Source organism: Gekko japonicus, unplaced genomic scaffold (genome assembly GCF_001447785.1).
Source record: "Gekko japonicus isolate JY-2015 unplaced genomic scaffold, Gekko_japonicus_V1.1 scaffold163, whole genome shotgun sequence".
In the NCBI taxonomy this organism is placed as follows: Eukaryota; Metazoa; Chordata; class Lepidosauria; order Squamata; family Gekkonidae; genus Gekko; species Gekko japonicus.
In genome coordinates, this window is record NW_015161950.1 from 670,610 (window position 1) to 689,800 (window position 19,191).

General features: G+C 38.5%; 1 protein-coding gene across 5 annotated transcripts in view; it reads right to left on the reverse strand.

Moving 5' to 3' along the window:
* The window catches only part of PHF14 (PHD finger protein 14), a 177,269-nt gene that overhangs the window by 151,027 nt on the left and 7,051 nt on the right, over positions 1-19,191 (reverse strand). For all 5 annotated transcript variants that reach the window (XM_015429428.1, XM_015429429.1, XM_015429426.1 and 2 more), the window contains exons 3-4: positions 15,926-16,605; positions 7,535-7,679 (exon numbers count right to left, since the gene is read on the reverse strand). In XM_015429428.1, coding sequence (XP_015284914.1) covers positions 7,535-7,679; positions 15,926-16,605 — 825 coding nt within the window. The remainder of the gene's footprint in view (positions 1-7,534; positions 7,680-15,925; positions 16,606-19,191) is intronic.

Here is a 19,191-nt window from a genome sequence, read left to right on the forward strand (position 1 = left end):
ACTGTTTCCTTCCTTTCTGAGTAATACACTGAGCACGTTCAATCACGGGAAGTGGCAGGCCAGGCTCACAAATATGCATAAGTGAGGTGCTGTGGGTCCATATGAAAGAGTGCTGTGTGTCAACAGACATAAAAACATTGAAATTTCTCCCGTACCAGAGATGGTTTATTAGTTTTAACGTATTTGCAGAAGCACTATTCATCCATGCATTCAAGTACAAACTCACATGCTAAAATTTGATTTCATTGTATATTCTACTTGCTCATTCATGGTGCTTCAAAACTGCCAGCTTCCATTAAACACGTAAGCTTTGTGCGAAGAAGCCTAACCTTAATTCATTTTACAGTTGGCAGTGGGGGGGGTGTGTGATCTCACCAACCTTTATTTTTAAGAACAACCTTCAGCTATGGCTCCACAGAGACCTTATGAATGTTTAAAATGAAACAATTTTTAAAATAGCTGTCGTTCCAGAGTCTCTAACATTTACAACAGGGTCAAGGAGCCTTTTTTGTTAGTATTTCACCCAAAATGTGTTTAAACCATTTTCAATCCAGCCATAATTAGGGTTCTACAATGTAGCTTGGAAGAAAAGGAACAGTTTTGTCAGCTTGCCACAGTTCTGAGGTCAAGGGATGGTAAGCCTTCCTGCAGCGACCAGCCTTAGCTGAATCAACTGCTACCCCAAAATGCTGAATCCCTCCCCCAGTATAGGTAGCATTAATGCTACCCTTACAGGCTGCCTGTAGCCAACTGAAGACTTTGTTTAAATTAATGGACAATGTTTTATAATCTCTGATGTTGTTTATGGATTGACTTGATTTTTTTTTATTTTTGTAATATTTGATTTTGACTGATATTTGGTTTTGATTGTATATTTTACTTTTGATTTTTATAGATTATAAATTAGATTTCTTAGCTACCTTAGGGACCCATATGGGTAGAAAGGAAACATATAAGCAGTCTAAATAAATAAATATATGAGGATGCCCCAATCACTTGCAAGAGCCAACTTTTATTTTCAAAAATATCAAAAAGCAGTTTAGCAAAAACAGAAGAGGACAGTTAAAACAAAGAAAAGTAAGTGTGTCTCATCATACATGATTTTCAATCAGAATTCCCAAGCAACGCAACAGCTCACACTTAAAATAATTCAACTGAATAAGAACTTAAAAAAAAAATCATGACAAAGCACTTCACCTAATGTCATAAGAGGAAAAATAGTATATTATATGATGTCACTCACATTCAAATTTAAGCACTTAATGCAGTCTTGAAAATAATCAGGAGACCCTGCCTTCCCACCCTATCACATGCTCAGGTGTCCATAACCCAGCCTATGCAACAGCTCTTTGTACATCTCTGTCCTCATATCAACAACAAAACAGGCTACACAGAATCTGCCTGGGAAAGATTCAGAACACTAAAGAGAACTGTTGGACATAACTTGTGTCCCTGGCTGTGTTTTTTCCAACTCAATTTGAGGAACACACAAAAACAGTCCTGTAGAGGAGGAACACTAAAAAAATTTATTAATTAATAAAGGAAGAGTACAGATATCAAGGTCTGGAACCCCTGAATACCCAACAGACTCTTCAAGTGTTACAATGGGTGACATTGGATTTTATACTGAAGATGACACACACAAATAAAACAAGATTATTGGTTCCATCAAACATCAGCACTCTGACCTAACAGGTCTCTGACTGGCGGAAAACTGGGCTTTCCCAAGTAAAGTTTTTTCTTTTAGCTGAACAATAAGTGTTTCTTTCTCTTAGACTATAAAATTCTAAATGTATCTATATAGCTGATATGGTTTATAAGGTGCCATTGTTCTTCATTTAGCTAGAGACAAGCACAGTTATAGCTGGCCTGCCAAGCCCATAAGCCTTAACAAAAATAGCAAGTTAACATTTTGTTCTTTCAGCATTTTACCCTCCCAGCATGCATCCAAAAACAGCCACAAATGAACCAAAATTAATAAATAAACAATCAAATAAAATTGAAAGTATAAAAATATATGTATAAAAATATCTGAATACATTAATGATGTTAGAATCATAAATGGCACTTGACATATGTATTATGAAAGTGCTAAGTGTACCTACTAAGTTAAACCTGTTAGTCAGTGGCAGAGTACAAAGTGTTTCATAAACTGTGTGTACAACAGAACTGACAGTTATTACTTGACCAAAAGAATCTACACATTGCCATAAGAATCAGAAGGTCTGTTCTGAAAAGTACACAAATTGTATTTAGCTATGTTGCATAAATTGTTCAAGCAAAAGATTTGCAATATTTCTCTTCTCTATTTTGGGGGAAATAGAAAAAGATCTAAGGCAGTGAACAAAGGAAGACCCACTATATTTTCGGTTTGCAGTGTGGGTGAGTTAACTCTGTTTCATGACTAACTGCAGTATCATACCACAGTAACCCACACTTATTGCTGAATTAACTTCTTTACATTTAAATGTTAAGCCACTAAACCACCAGCTGGCCATCAAAGCAATTTGGATTGGCAACAGCAAGAGACATAAATACACAGACTGACATTGTGTAAGGATCTTGCTTTGAAAAAAAAACTATACATAGACCTACGTAAGGTATACGTGTTCAGTTTTCTGATCCATTATGTTATGTGACCAAATTAGCTGCCACATCTGTTTGAGCAGTGATTAGCTAAACTGAAAAAAGTCAATGTGTATGGTTACCAAGTGGCCACAATGGTGTACCTCTAGCATCTCTATACTGGTTCTCTGAAACTACTACTGTTTATATACAGCCCTATGTATAATGGGAGAGACAAAAAGCTGTTCTGAGTGAACTTTTACTCCACAATCATAAGAAAATATATCTTCTCATTTCAAAGCAACAGAAGAAACTGTATTTTCCCTATAACCATGCTAAGGGAAGCTGCAATTTTCAGATTTTGTAGGGGCTACAAAATGACTTATTAAGGGTTATATTCTACAATTCTGTGTAATTGTAACCTGCTACAATGTTAGATCTTCAATGTTAGTTCTTTACTTCAGAGTGGTCAGTCTTTATTCACAATGTATCAGAAAATGCTGCAATATTTAGAGCAATTACTATGTTCTCCTTACACATCCCATTTTGTTTGTAACTAATATATTAAAGGCCACCTGAGAACAAACAGGCCTACTTCAAAGAATGGAAGGGAAAAGGAAGACAGATCTTACAAAGATAGCTCCTGAAAGTGTCAACTCCAAAGAGGAGTATGCAGAGTGTGGCTATTACTACAGGCCAAGGCTCCAAATTTATAAACCCTTATGAGCATGTGCTCCAGTGTATACAATGTGGACATCAGAATAAGAAAGCATCAAAATATTTTAAGAAAACTGTAACATGCCTTTAATTTATAACAACTATCCAAGGTCAATTTCCATCAAGTGAATAACCATCATTTATGTCACATGCTAGGATACGTACCAGACATTTTTCTTTAGACACACTACAATCAGTGCATCAGCAGGACTGACATCACAATTGGGGGTGCTCTGCTATAATAAGCCAGTTAGAAGATCTTAGCATAAAAGCAGTTATCTAAAGTGACAGAACCGAGCATAAAGATTTTGTTTTTAAAACTGGATTTATCCACAGAAGGGCATGTTTCTTTATGAAGGAACACTTTAAAAATCAATTATACTTTTCCAGATTTAGTGAACATCATCATCACTAAGCACTGTCTGAGAACATTTGGCAGCCAAATCCTGAGAGAAAAGTGTTTTGAATACCTTAACTAGCAAAGTGCTTATTCTTACAACTGGGGTGACTGACAGTATGGAGAGAGGGAGAGAAGGAGAGAGAGAGAGAACGAACGTGCTACTATAAACAACTGTGGCCTCGGCCACACGGGCAGGAAAATGCGGGGGGGAGGCGTGGCTGTTTGCCCGGAAGCAAACTAATGAGCGACTGCGCGATCAGGCTTCAGGTGTAGGTCCCGTCGAGCTCCTGTGGTTAGGGGGAGGTGCCAATCACACACGCAGCAAAGAAGCGGAGCAGCGCAGCAAATGGGGTTGTGTTTTGTTTTTAAAACTTAAATGTACGCATGCTCCCTTGGGTGCTTGTGCGCATCCGTGGAGACTTGGGGGGAAAAAACCTTTTTGCGAGGGGACATGGGCGGGCGCCAGAACTACCACCAGAAACGCGATCAGACGTCCGCCCTTGCCCTGCGGTTTCCGGAAACTAGTACCTCCGAGGTACTAGTTTTTTACCCCGCATCTTCGGCGGGAAGCCTCGGGTGTGCCACGGGAGCTCTACATGTCCCAGATGTGGCGGTGAGATCGCGCCCGGAAAATCCGCCTATCTTCCGTCTCTCTAGCGTGCCTAATGCTCTGTGTGACCGGGGCCACAGACAGGCTCATATTGTGGAGGTTTTGCCACTCAGTATTAGAGAGAGGTGGGAGAGTTTCCACCCTCTACCCAAAAGTGTATCCCTTACTCTTCTACTCATCCCCCCCCAAAGCCTGGTCTGAGTGGGAACATTCATACATTCATTTAGAAGAGAAAATAAAGCAGCATACTCAGGGAAGCCTCCCAAGTGAATGCTAAACCTCCCTCTGATGACCAAAGTTTTGTGGTGGTTTTGCTCCTTCTCAACAATCCTGCTGATTGCAACGGGCTTATTTTGTCTCACAGAACTTAATAGAAGCCACTGAAGAACACCTCCACTTTTATCTGCAGAGCATCACCCTGGGTTCAATTTCTTGATCTGCAATCCTACGCAGAGTTACACCAATCTAAACCAGTTGAAAGTAATAAGCTTCAATTGGAAGAACTCTGCAAAGGATTGTGCTGCTAATCACACTAGCAGATAACCAAGACAGCCAGAACATGGGAACAGTGTGGGATGGGGGTGGGAGTAACACTAAATCCAAGATAATGGATTTCCTCCATTAAATTTAATTTTCAAGCATTTCGCTGAAACACCAGGGAACTATAATTAATGCATTTCATTTTCACTGAGTGCACTGTAATCTGGATGGTTTTACACTTCAGGGAAGCAGGACAATCCAGATGATCTTCAACTACACAGTACCTTGGTACTATATTTTTAAATTAATGAAAATAATACAACACACTAATGCTTGCCCAATTTAAATCCTGTTCTTCTAAACTGGATTGGCTATGTTTTACTTACCATTTCTGAAATACTTTATACATTTAATAAACTTTTAGAAAGGTAAGGCAATAAATAAAAAAGAATCAGGTATATTCAGCCAAACATGCATGCTTGCCAATAATGGTACATAATAATTTCTTACATTTACATCATTCATTCCAACCACAAAAAGCACCTTGAACTTGCTTACAATAAATATAAAAATGCATACAAATAATAAAATGCAATAATAAAACCAGAACCAAATTACAACAGAAAGCATAAGTCAGTGGCAGTTATAGATAGATCATAAAAGACTTTCCAAAAAGAAGAACTTAATCAGCAAGCAAAGTATCCAGCCAAGCTTCTATTGGCAAAGGAAATTCTATAATAGAGAAGGCCCTCTATCTGATTACCATCCACAGTACCTGATGAGGCAGACACCCTTAATAGGCTTCTTTCAAGTCTTCAGACATGAGAGGGGCATATTGGAAGATGCATTCCTGTAGATAACCAATGGCCAGACCTTTTGAGGCTTTAAAGAATACAGGCCACACTTTGAATTGGACCCGGAAACTCACAGGAATCAGCACAATTGTTTCAGAACTGGAGTTGTATGTTCTTCGGCTAGTGGGAATTCAGCAGATTTATTCTAGATTACATGCCGTTTCCAAACGCTTTCCAAAGTAAGCCCCCTGTAACGCTAACTACATTAGCCTTGTGTAGAAGTTACCAGGGAATGACTTATGGTTCTTAGGTCACATTTCCCAGAACTAGGCCTAGCTAGCAGATGAAATTTGAAAAAAAGTGCTCCTGGACAACAGTTGCTATTTGAGAGCAAATTCCAGGAAAATTCTCCAACTCTTAAGTCTGATCCTCAGGCGCGGAACAACCTGCCCTGAGCAGGCTGCCAACAAGATCACCATGATCACTCCCCATCAACAACTCAGTCTTCTATAAACTAAATTTCAGTTTATTAATCCTTATTGATCTCATTACTGATTCCAGGCACGAATACAAAGAGTTTGCCTAAAGGAAAAGGAGATGTACATGGAATGTTTATAACACAAACTTTCCTGTGCTTTCACCATATATCTAATAGGAATGGGTAGCCCCTACATATGGATCAAAGAGTGCTAAAAGGAGGCCACCATATGGGGCAGAATGTTTTTTTTTTTAAAAAAAATAATAATCTGGAGACAAACCCAGGATTCCAGAAAAATTCAAAAACTTAAAAAAGAATTTAAAGGCTGACCCCTCCCCCCTCCAATCCTTCATAAATGGTAAAATGGTAAACAGGGACATTCACAGCAGAGTGCAGTGCAAAGGTACCAGCTCTCAGCTAAATGGGATGGGGAGTGAAGCTGAAGGGAAACAAGCACCTTGATACTTGGCTACCCTTCTGCTGGGGAGGGGATGAACAGGCTCAAAGGAAGGTACATATCACTTAAGCCCAAACTGACCCAATCCTAAAGAACCCTTTAGACCAGTGGTGTCAAACATGTAGCTCGGGGTCGGATCAGGCGTCATCGTAGGTTTGCAGCTTACAGATACACACCTGAACAGCATACTCAAGATTGCAGCAGCACAGACATTTTGATGCAGTAATTCAAAGCAAGAGGCGTCACTTATCAGACACTGTTAAATAAACAAAATATTGCAAGAGTGCTAATGTTTTAAGCATGTTTTTATTTTAAGTATAAATATCCTTTGTGTTTGCGTCCTCTATAAGGTTTATGTCTCCGCTACCTGGCATTACATTTTATGACACACATGGCCTGGCCCAACAAGGTCTCATTTATGTCAGATCTGGCCCTCATAACAAATGAGTTCAGCACTGCTGCTTTAGACTAAAAAAGGGTCTGTCACACACTTGGGGTTTATCAAACTTTATGACTGGGACAGCAGGAAAGAAACAAGGCAGGCAATGGTATGTGTAGACCATCAGTGAGCAGGACAGTACTTTCTTTATGCACATGTGAGTGTTTTCTACACTCCTCATCTTGTATTATGACACTGTTTTGTTTGCACGTTATATTCAGTTTAGCAGAATTAAACACAAGAAAGACAAGCAAAAAACAACAGAAGGTCAGCATGATGATAACCCATTCAGAAATCCTTAGCCCAATATATTTAATTTTAAAAACCCAGCTGTTTGTCAAGGTTGACATTACCTGTGCATATCCTTGGACTGACTAAGAATACGGCAATTGCTTATAACTTCATGTACGTAATTTTTACTCAGAAAATGTCACAGTATGTGAATGTGTGGACACATACAGAGTGTAACATTAGGTGACGAATATTAAAAATCAATAATAAATGCATGTATAAGGCATTTATAAACAATTAGGCTTGATATTATTTCACTAAAAAAATGGTATTTGCTGCAGATCAACAATATGGTGAAATTACCTTCATGCACTGTTATCCCACAGTTGTCACATTGGATTATTTCATCAGCATCTTCGCTATTGTCCCCAAGACAAACACAGCAAATCATAATATGGTCCATTTTCTGGGAGGTCCAGTTTTGAGACTTCTCAAGAATCAGCGAGTCCTATTATTGAAAAATAAAAGAGCACTTGTTATATTGGAAAAGACATTAACTCATACACTTACTTGCAAACTCATATTCTTGCAAACTCATATTCACAATGTGGATATATTTACCAACTTTTCCCCCTTAATGGTTTTACTTCATATCTGTGCTACTCCCTTTATAACACCCAGCTCTATATCTCATCACTAAGCGTCTAGATGTGCCCATCTTGGCTCTGAACCAGGGCTTTGAGGCTGTGGTCCAGTGGCTAAGGCACAACAAGTTGAAGCTGAGTCCAGACAAGACAGAAGTAATGCTAGTCCAGAAGGCTGATGCTTTGGAAGGATCTGGATCCATCTGTCTCCGTTGGCATCTGCAGAGCAGGTTAAGAACTTGGGTGTGCAATGCTCATGGGCCCACCTTGCTGTTTGAAAAGCAGGATGATGCAGTAATGAAGAGGAGAGTCTTCTATCAGCTTTAGTTTGCTAACTCTCTCCTTTCTTAGCCAACCTGGTCAAACAAATCAAGCTTTTGTAACCTCAGTTTGTCTACTGTAACATGTTCTATGTTGGTCTATCCTTGAAGGCTATCCAGTAACTACAATTGGTTTAGAATACAGCAGCATGACTATTAGCAGGAGACAGATCAAGATGGGTAGCTGTGTTAATCTGTCTGTAGTAATAGAAAAGAACAAGAGTTCACTAGCACCTTAAAGACTAACAAAATGTGTGGCAGGGTATGAGCTTTCATGAGTCACTGCTCACTTCTTCAAATACAGCTAGAATGTGAGTCCATCAGTCCTTATACCTTGGGGAGTGGTGTGATTTCAGATGCCAAATGACAATAGCAGGCAAATGACAAGAGCAGATATGACTGCATTTAGGTGTGATATGCAGAGGGATAGTAGGCATAGAAAAATCAGCATTGTTAATGAGTCAGGAAACCTAGGTCTTGATTCAGTTCAGAAGGATGCATTGTCTTGAGCTTCATTATCAGTTGCAATTCAACAGTCTCTTTCTAATCTCCCTTTAAAATTCCTTTGTAAGAGAACTGCTACTCTTGGGTCAGCAACTGAATATCCTGGAAGGTTAAAATGTTCCCCCACTGGTTTTTCAATGTTGTGGTTTCTAATATCAAGACTTATGTCCGTTTAGTCTTTGTCATAGGGACTGGCCTGTTTGTCCAGTGTAGTGGGTGAAAGGGCATTGCTGACACGTGATGGCATAAATCACATTAGAAGATGAGCGGAAGTAGCAACCTGAGATGGTATGGCTGATGTTGCTGGAGCCACTGATGGTGTTGCTGAAGGGGGGAGGGAGGGAGATGGAGGGGGAGAAAGAGAGAGAGTGCGCAGGGGACACATCTCGCCTATTTTGAAATAGCTACATTGGCTGGTTTACTTCAGAGTTTAAAGCTGGCTGTAGGGTAAAGTCCCTGATGGCCTAGGCCAGTGGTGGCGAACCTATGGCACAGGTGCCAGAGGTGGCACTCAGAGCCCTCTCTGTGGGCACGCGTGCCATCGCCCCAGCCAGGCCCAGACCATCATTAAAGTGTCGAATTCTCTGCCAAATAATTTTAAGTAAATGAAAGCATTTGGGAATTGGGATTGCTTTCCTTACTTTGTTTGGATCATCTTAAGTTAATGTAGAAATAAAGTTTCTAAAGTAAAACCGCAGCTACACTGAATTACCCACTGTATATTCTACACTATTTGAAGCACACTAGCCTTAACCTTGCAATGTAGTCACATTTTTTGTTTGTTTGTATTATATTGCCCTTATTTGCATTTTTTTTTAATTGGGCAACATGCCTCCAATCTGAGGGAGAAAGTACTACAAACATAGAAAATAAATTATAATAAAAGGTGTGTTATTACAAAAATTTGCACTTTTATAAATATCAATTTCCTCAAAGTCATGTTTCACTATGCCACATCAGTGTATTAACTCATTTCATTACTTTCTTTTGTTTGCACCAAGATTCTTTTGGATTCTTACTCTTCTAATACTAGTAACTCTTTGAATGTTTGTACTTAAGAGGCTCACTTTAAAACTTTACAGATTTATAATTTGTACCTTCAATATCAGGAGAAAACTATAGAGTTCCAAGAAGTCTTCTTTGGCTCAGATTTGAGCCAGACAAGTATTCTCATTTAATGCCTTCCTCCTTGGCTGTCTGGGGATGGCCATAAGACCTCACTTCCTTACCCCATGAAGAGGTGCCAGGCTCTCTAGGTTTCCCTGAGCATCTGAGTCAATACAGATGTCAAAGCACCCTCCAAAGTTTATGTCACTGGCTTCCAGCTGGAGGCACCAAGGCTAGGGAACTCTCAGGGAAGCCTCTAGTTAGGCCTCCCTGTTATTACTACCAGACAGGTCAAGGAGGATGGCACAGTGTCAACAAGGTTGAGTTCAACAACTTTAGGAAAGCATTTAGATATCATCAACCCAAGAACTATGTAACTGAGAGCATGGAAGGCCATACAATTTGACACTGAACTCAGAAGAAACTATTTTCTGATTACTTTGGATAATAGCTGAATTCAAATTCTAAACTGGACTGGGGAGGGGTCCTCTGTCATTATGACTCTACCTAACTGCTATCTCCTGTCTGCAATATTCCTTACACAACACCTCCAAACTGACCTACAACAAATGACACCACTTCTCTACAACATCTGAAAAAGCAGTAACACAGCACTATCTCACTGAATTACAGTTGCCATCACCATGTACTTTGTCTCTTTCCCATCATTTCACCATGTATACAGTTCATTGATTGGCCCTATGCATGTCACCATCTCCTTCCCAATCGATGTCAGAAGGCTGTCGTAAGACTAGCACTGCAAGAGTCTTGGAAGAAGAAAATGATGCAAAGATTCCACTGCAGTCAGATAATTGGACAAAACACTGAAGCAGCTGCTAAACCAAAGTTACGAAATCACACAGTTGAAAATTTAAGTTCTCAGCCAATATTATTATAGCAAAAGTGGATTCCAAATACTACATCAAGGATGAGTCAAACTGCTTTAATCCCTGAATGAAGTTTCAAATATAGTTGGAGACACTCCTGGTGTCCAGCTATTTAGGGGGGGGGAATCAACAATTCTATGCCTTATACAACAGTCTAAAGTAATTATTTTGATCCTAGCTGAAATTAACTGATATATGGATTTATGTAATTGCAGAGTTATTTGTTTCCATATTTATGCCACATTTTCCATGGGTTTGGTTCCTGAACTAGTATTAGGCTCCAGTCATTGTTCCATTCTCTACTATCTAATCTTCAGCACTATTTTCCTAGCGATGATCTTATTTTCCCACAAATACTAGCACAATATCATTGTCACCAGTATGGATACAGTGAACACAGATTCTTATGACATCTTATAGAACAGCATACGCTTTTGTGGGCTACAGAGTACTTCATCATCAGATGCCACAAAACCACCACAATAAATTTGTTGGACTTAAAGGTTCCACAAGACTCCTTTTGTTTGTTACAACAAACTAACTTGGCTACCCCTCTGGAACCATTTAAAAAATGCTAGCAGTTTGGAAAAGGCCATTAATCTTCCAGATACAAGAACAAAGAATAATTCAAGTTCAAACATCTGTAAGTTAGAGGTTCTGAAACCATCTAAGTAAATCTCTTGCAGCATGATGTAGTATCGTCCCATCATACCACCTCCACAGAATGAAGGTTATACAAAGTGAGAGAAGGGAATGTTTTTGCTAACAATTTATGCTAGTTTTTCCCTTTCACAATGTGACTTTACTTGATTCATATCAGTCATAATTACTCATTACATCGCATACTGATACAACTTAATATAAAGGACAGGAAGATAAGGCAAAACTGTTTTATAAACTAAAAGGTAGGCCAACCAATGATACACATTTGTATGAATATCATATAGTAAATTACCACAACTATGTTCTCTATCATTATACTTAGCAAGTAATAATCAGGATTTCAGAATGCAATGGCTTTTCATCATATGCAAACTTGAGTATATTAACTTTATTATGAAGTAAATGTTTAATTTACAAATGGGTCGTATAAGTCGGCCCTTAGATTGATACTAACTGACATACAACTAATCCACAGCTTCTTAAAAGAAATAGTATCACCTGCAAAGTTCTAGTGAACCTTCAACCTGTTGCTCTGAAGCCAGGTTTGGTAAGAGTTGTTTGTAATAGAGGGAGTAGTAGCTGTCAAAATTAGATTTCTTGTCATTTCTGGAAAGATGGCATATATGAAAACTAAACAGATCAACAGCAAATCCATGTTTGTTATTGAAAGCTTGAAACTTACGAAAACACTAAAATTGGAAATCTGACTACTTCCTGTATAATTATGAAGAAGGTACAGACAAGAGTAAGAGAGGAGAAAAATGTGCTGCAAAAGAAAACAGCATATCAGGACAAGCCAGAACATATGAATGCCAAGTTCTACCACTGAGCAAGCAGTTTATGATACAAGCATCATCAAAGGAGAAAACGCCATCAAATTTCTTTTGAGGTAGTACACGCTGCTTGCATGAACCTAAGGAGCTCTTTGGATCTTAATTCTATGACTCTGAAATACCAATCCCATTCCCACCACTCGCCCAAAGTGTGAAAAGAAAATTCTGCCTATGGACATCTCAGCTGCTCACTACCTAGGCCTTTGTTTGCATGTGGAAGTGAGTAATTTAAGGGAGGAGGCTCTACCAAGACGCTCATACTTTAGAACTGAGGGTTAAAAACCTTGGTGGCTGCATTGCAGCTTGCCAGAAAATGGAGTTATATACAAATCCTTGTGTTTGAAGGGAGAGAGGAATAAAGCAGAAAGGCTTTTGGGGCCAGATTTGCCACTCTGGTCTTCAGCAGCCTATTCTAAAGGATGCCCAACTGATCATTAAAGTACTTGGTGTTCCAGGGATAAGACTATTCTAATCAAATAATGGCTCCATGGAACACTTGAGTTAGGATTTAGCCTGTCTCTAGAATGTGCTGACACTTGGCTCAAAGTAAAATAAAAAATAAAAATTAAGAAACCCAGTTCACTTTGTCCCAATATAAGAAAGGGACAATCAGGCTGGGAGTCTAGGCTTATGAAAGGTCAGGGTAACAGGGTTGGTTTCTTCTAATTTCTGCATTGAGCATATATTGGTTTATCACTGGAAGTAGATTTTTTAAAGTTGAGAAATATAATGAAGGTGTGTCAAAGAAAATACAGAAAGTAACTGAAATGAGTCAACACAATTTACACAACACAATCTATAGTAAAACATTCAGGAATTGATCTGTTAGACTATGACTATTTTTAGCCTGTATAAATGTCTCAGGCTTCACTAACTGTAAGAAATAAAGAAGGCATTTCAAACCCAACTACTAATGTACTTAGGTTTCACAACAGTAGCAAAATACAATGAAAGCCTTCAATATATGATGTACTGAAAATATTGCAAACAGTTGTCTATGAAGATATAAACAAGAGAGCATACTCATCCGATAAATGTTCATTAGGCCCAAGTTCCACTGAAATCACTGGGACAAGTTGACCATGATTACATAAAAACATATTTATCAGAAAAAAGTCAAATATTCCTAATTGTCTATTCAACAGAATATTTAAATAAAACTAGATAAAATGGTAGGCCAAGGTAGGCAAGTACTCATTCAAAAACTACATAGCTCAGCAGCACTGTGTACAGTTAGGTAGAATTTCTTTTACCTAACTTCAGGGTTTCACTTATGAATTATCAGAAAAATGTGCAGGGGAGACATGGTGAAGAGTTTGTCATCAAGACAAGACATATCCAACTCTGATACATTCCAGACCCCCCCCCCCAAAAAAAATCAGTATCTTTACATGAGACAATGCTACATTTTAGTCTCTGATGACCAAGGGGAAATACATATCATTTTGCATTCTGAACACACATGTAAGAAAGTAGGCATTAAAGTGGTCACATACACACCTCTTTACTATGGGAAAAATCAGATGTGAATACAAGACACACCTAGCAAACTCCAAGGACTTTTTTTTATAAAAAAAAAACATAAATCATATTGAAAAGACTGAATCATTCAGGCCAAGTTTCAGTTTCAAAGATTGGTTTAACCAAAATAAATTATCCAAGTTTTAATAATTAAAGAGCTCTGGGAATTGCAGTATGGAAGAAAAATATGAAGTAATTGAAGTGTTCTATTCTGGAAGAAAGGAAGATGATCTGTGATAGCTGATGAAGACTGAGAATTAGGAGAACTTGATAAGTTGGCTCTCCCCACATAGGTCTCCAATAAAAACTGATTTTTAAAGATTCAGCACTGATTGCCATTAGTGGAATGAAAATTGTTTGGCACTGTATTGAATTCAGTGCAACTCATCTCCCTGGTGTTTATTTTCCTCATTCCTTCCAGCTGAAATGTACTTTGCAGTGTAAAGAACCTATGCAAATGTTCAACATTCTCATGACCAGCCACAGCTGCCTTTAAAGTTTTCACTGCAGCAACTCCCACTTACATATAGGCTCCTGTTTGGTTTTTAAAGCTGGTTTGTGAGTTTAGCAAGACATGCCACAATAAATACTTCAAAAACATGTTCAGCATTGCTCACATGCTTGCACAACTTCTTTGGACTTGCTCCAAAGTTTGGGGGCAAAATGTGAGATATCTAATTAGTATGTATGCCTGAAGGCCAAAAAAAATTGTAAAAATTATACTGATATAGAAGATCAAGGGATTCTACTCTAATAGATTGAGATCTCTCACATTATGAACAGTCAGACCTTAAAACAGAGCAGAAATGCACTGTGTGAACCTGGTATCAATGAAAGCATCTCACGGCTGTCCTCAACACACATCGGAAGGCAAATCCTGCTGACCCCAAGAAGGGCACTATGCATCTCAGCCTTTTTTGTGTTTCTGTCATGTCTCTGTTCACCATATCTCAAACTGTCCCTAATAGCACCATGATCCTAAATGCCTGTCCTGGTGTCTTAACAGGAAATACTCAAGCTCAGTTCCACAAATGTGTTTATTAAGAAGGAGAAGAGGAGATTGGATTTATACCCTGCCCTTCACTACTCAAAGTCATCTCAGAGCGGCTTACAATCTCCTTTCCCCTCCTCACAACAGACATCCTGTGAGGTAGGTGGGGCTGAGAGACCTCTTTTGAGAACTGCTCATTAGAGAACAGCTCTGAAAGAACTTGTGACTCACACAAGGTCACACCAGCAGCTGCATGTGGAGGAGTGGGGAATCAAACCCAGTTCTCCCAGATTAGAGTCCGTGCTCCGAACCACTACACCACCACTACACAGCAAGTTAAAGATTGGTTCATGAGGTTATCACAGCAAGCACCCAAATGAGTTTTTAAACACTACTAGAGAATTTTAAACAGTGATGCATGTTAGATGAAAAATTAAAAATTACAAATAAGCAAAGTCCAAAAAGTTTAGACTGTGGGTCCGCTCTCACTTTAAGTAAACATATAATGTTATAGGTCCTCATTAAACTAGCAACAAAGTAAGAAATATCCCAGCTTTTACCAATGTAGTTTTAAGTTCTAAATAAAAAACTTGGTATACATAACTCAGAAGCTCCACGGCACAAATATTCCACAAAAAGCCCTAGCTATTTAATACAAACATATGTTTTGTTGCAGCATACAACCTTTAGTACTCAGTTTGAAAGCTGTACAAATAAGGAGATTCCACATTTCATCTCTCTTTAATTTTGCTGTTACTCATAGCTTTAAAAAGCACAAAAACTACCATGTTTTTACAACAAATCTGTATGTTCTGACTAAATCTTGTTGTATTTAACAGCTTCTATAACAATAAAAATGCACTGTTTTTAGCTCCAGTCAGATGGTTAGCCTACACAGCCATGCTACCTTACCTTTCACTGGCTTTTGTTTTGTTTTGCATTTACTGCAACCCATCCTAATGGTATAGCTGCTTCATTTTCAGCATGGCGTATGAAAGAAAAGCTAACTGCTTGTAAAGGCTTGCAGTGAAGTCTAACATCCCAATCCAAGATACACTGAAGGCAACAGGAGAGTCCCACTGTCTTCAGTGGGTGCTGGATTCAGACAAAAGGCTGATGCAAATGTATCTTAATGAGAATTTTGCATAACTCTGCAGTTATGCTCATTAATGCGATCACTGTCCAGTAACTATGCCTAGCTTTAGGGAGTAATTTCAAAACAATCAGACTGCAGAGTACTTTCCATTTTTCATCAGAGGTATTATAGAAAGTTGGCTGTTCTACCTCATTGCTCTTGCTTTGTGAAAGGGCCAGGCTATCATTTGTCAGCTCCTCATCATCAGCACTATTCCTGCTAAGAGCCTTCGCTTTTTTCTTCTTGGATCCACCATCACTAGCAGCACTGCTGTTATCATCCTCCTCATCCTCATCATTGCCTTCCTCTTCATTGTCATCCTCATCACTTCCGCTCCCATCATCTTCATCATCCTCATTATCTCCGTCACTTCCCTCTTTCCGGTGTGTGTTTTTCCCCTTCTTCTTTCCAGCAGTTGGTCGCCAGTCATTGTCGTCCTCACTGTCATAATCATCTATGTCATTTAGCTCTTCCATGGATACAAAATCTAACAGAGGGCGATTTCTTCGCAAGTTCCACTTTTTTGGTTCATTTGTTTGCTCATCAATGCCAGCATCCGTTTCAGCAGGTCTTTCTCTCTCTTTCTCTTTTTTCTTTCTCGGTTTCTCTTCTCCTTCTCCATCCTCATCATCGTCTTTTTTTTCTGTTTTAATCGCCTCTTTCTCTGTTATTGGCAGCTCTTCTCCACCTGAGCTTTTAGGCTGTTCTTCCTCTATCTTTCCTCCTTCTGTCAGGTCTTCCTCCAAGACATTTTCCTCTGATTCACTACAGGATCCTTCTCCGCTATCCTTTGATCCATCTTCACTGCCATGTCCACTGCCTTCAGAATCTGTTGAGCATATGAAAATTTAAAAAAGGTGTTCCAAAACAAAATGACCAAAAAAAAAAAAAAAAAAGAATTTTAAAGGCTTGAGGCTACCAACTTAAACAAACTAAATATTCTTCCCTTAATGGCAACTTAGCCTATTTTTCACCGGCCCAATTTTTTCACTTGACATTGCTGTTTTAATGTTGTGAACCTACTGATGAAGAATGTTTGACTTGGTAGAATAATGTGAAGTTTTGTCACTATCACACTTCATAACATGAATAAGAAGTCATATTTTAGACAAACAGCCCAGTCCCCATAAAGTATTCTACATTAAACTGAGTAACTGATTCCCACAAGTCAATAAGCAAATTAGCTTACAATGTTTTGGCCACAGAGCATTTCAGAACAAGTTACATTTTAATATAACAGACAGCAATGTTATTCAGGTGGTTCAAATTTTGATCATATCGATGATAAACAAAACATTTTCATAGGCTTAAGCAATAAGCATTCAGTATGTATGCCCTGAAATACAAAACTAATTTTTAAGACTTGCCATTATGATATTAAATATATCTTAAGGAAACAATACGAAATCCTTGTCAAGTAACATAATTAAGGACAACATTACATCATATAATTTTTAGATTATCTTTGATTGTACTGCACCAAAGGTTTTACAACTATAATTAAAATTAAGATTTAAACTACAAGCACTTTAAAAACATATAAGTATCAATACAAGTTACTATTGTCCACCAATCTTAACAATCAAATGTTTGGCTTATGATAGACTCTACACGCTTATTTTCATGAGCTTAATTTTACCAAATAAATAAGCAGAGGTAACCATTATGTTTTCCTGAAACTCTCCAACTGTCCCATGGTATGCACTGTTATTCTACAATTTCTCATCAGCATTCACTGTCCAGTTCCATTCTACACAGCATCCCACTCACAAACTAAGACAGGACAGCGTCTCCAAAAAACAAAATAGTCAGCATCGCAATCTATGCATAGTTTCTCTTCTAATTTAGTTTTCTCTTGGAAATGCTAACATTTTCCCACTAAGATAGTTTACACTGCCTCGTTTTAGAAAAAATCAGAACTTTGACATGAAGTTGCTTAAGTGTAAAACTGTAAGCTGTATTTTAATATTTTTGTTGAGTAACTTGGGGAAACTTTTGAATCAAAAGGGGGATAAAAATAAATTGTGAAACATTGTAAGTTTAATTGACTTTTCAAGTTTCTTAAAGATCACCAACGGTATAAAATTTGAAACAATGTAAATGATCGTTTGGTTTCAGCATCCATTTTAAAATGGTGTTTTTTAGGGGACTAGAACTCTTATATTCTATTGCCCTTGAAACGTAGGTCCAATCAGATACCTAAAACTTTCTCCACATGATATACTCTAGCTGTTCTCAGAATTGCCCAACATATGGCTTGGCACCTCCATATGTATGGCCACAGAGAAATTTTCATGAGTCTAGAAAGTTGAGAAGTGTGCTACTGCAATGTTGAAAGCCACTTTCAGGAGACCACAGATGCATCTTTGCTCAGACATGCATTATGCATTATGTTCTCCACATGAATGAATCCCCAAGGACTCTTGAAATGTAAAGTATGGGGAAAACGCTAAACATCTTACTTACGAAACAAGGGAGGGGAAAAAGAACCGCATATGAAAGCCCAACACAGGAACAACATGTTTATATGACACAACTGTAAGGTGGCAAGTAGCCTAGAAAATATTCACTTAATACACAACATGGCACTAAATTTTTTACAATTAGTCTGTGACAATAAGGACTAGATGTAGTCATCGGTTTTCTGAAATCCGTATAATGTACAACTGCATCTAGTTAAGAGGCAACTTCTGGATTTTATTATTATCCTCTATAGAGTATGATCCAATGCTCCTTCCTTTCTCCTGTGTCCTCTGGCACACCCCTATCTGCTTGTTCTAAAACCCACCTTGAAAGCCCCTTGCCGCAATCGCCATAAGCCAGCACTTTACACACACAAAATCAAAAACTCTTTATCCCAGCAGTGTGTGCGTGTCTATGTCCTGATGCTTCCCTAAGCACAGAAGCAGGCAGAAATGAGAAAATCTTATGATACTTTTGCCTCTTCTAAAGCCTGGTACAATATGAAAGACCTGTCATCAGCCCTTTGGTACATGCCCAGAATTTGGTGGAGGGGGAGTTTTCATATTACACTGAGATTTGGAACAGACAGAAGCAGTGACAGAATAGCACTGCCTCTATCTGCTCCAAAACTCCACAATACAGGATACATGTACACACATGTAGATGTACATACATTGCAAAGGACTCAGAGCAGGAGTGTGTACACGTATCCCGTATTGTGGAGCTTTGGAGCAGATAGAGGTAGTGCTATTCTGTCACTGCTTCTGTCTTTCAGGGGACAGGAGGAGTCAATGTTAATACCTCCTCACTACTCATCACAAATGGACACTAAACCAAGTCTATATTTGGGACCCTTTACCATTTCCATGTTCTAGTCCAGTAAGATAAATAACTAAAAAATCCCATAAGTATCCAAGTAATGTGTATATTTTCAAATGGAAAAAAAATTAAG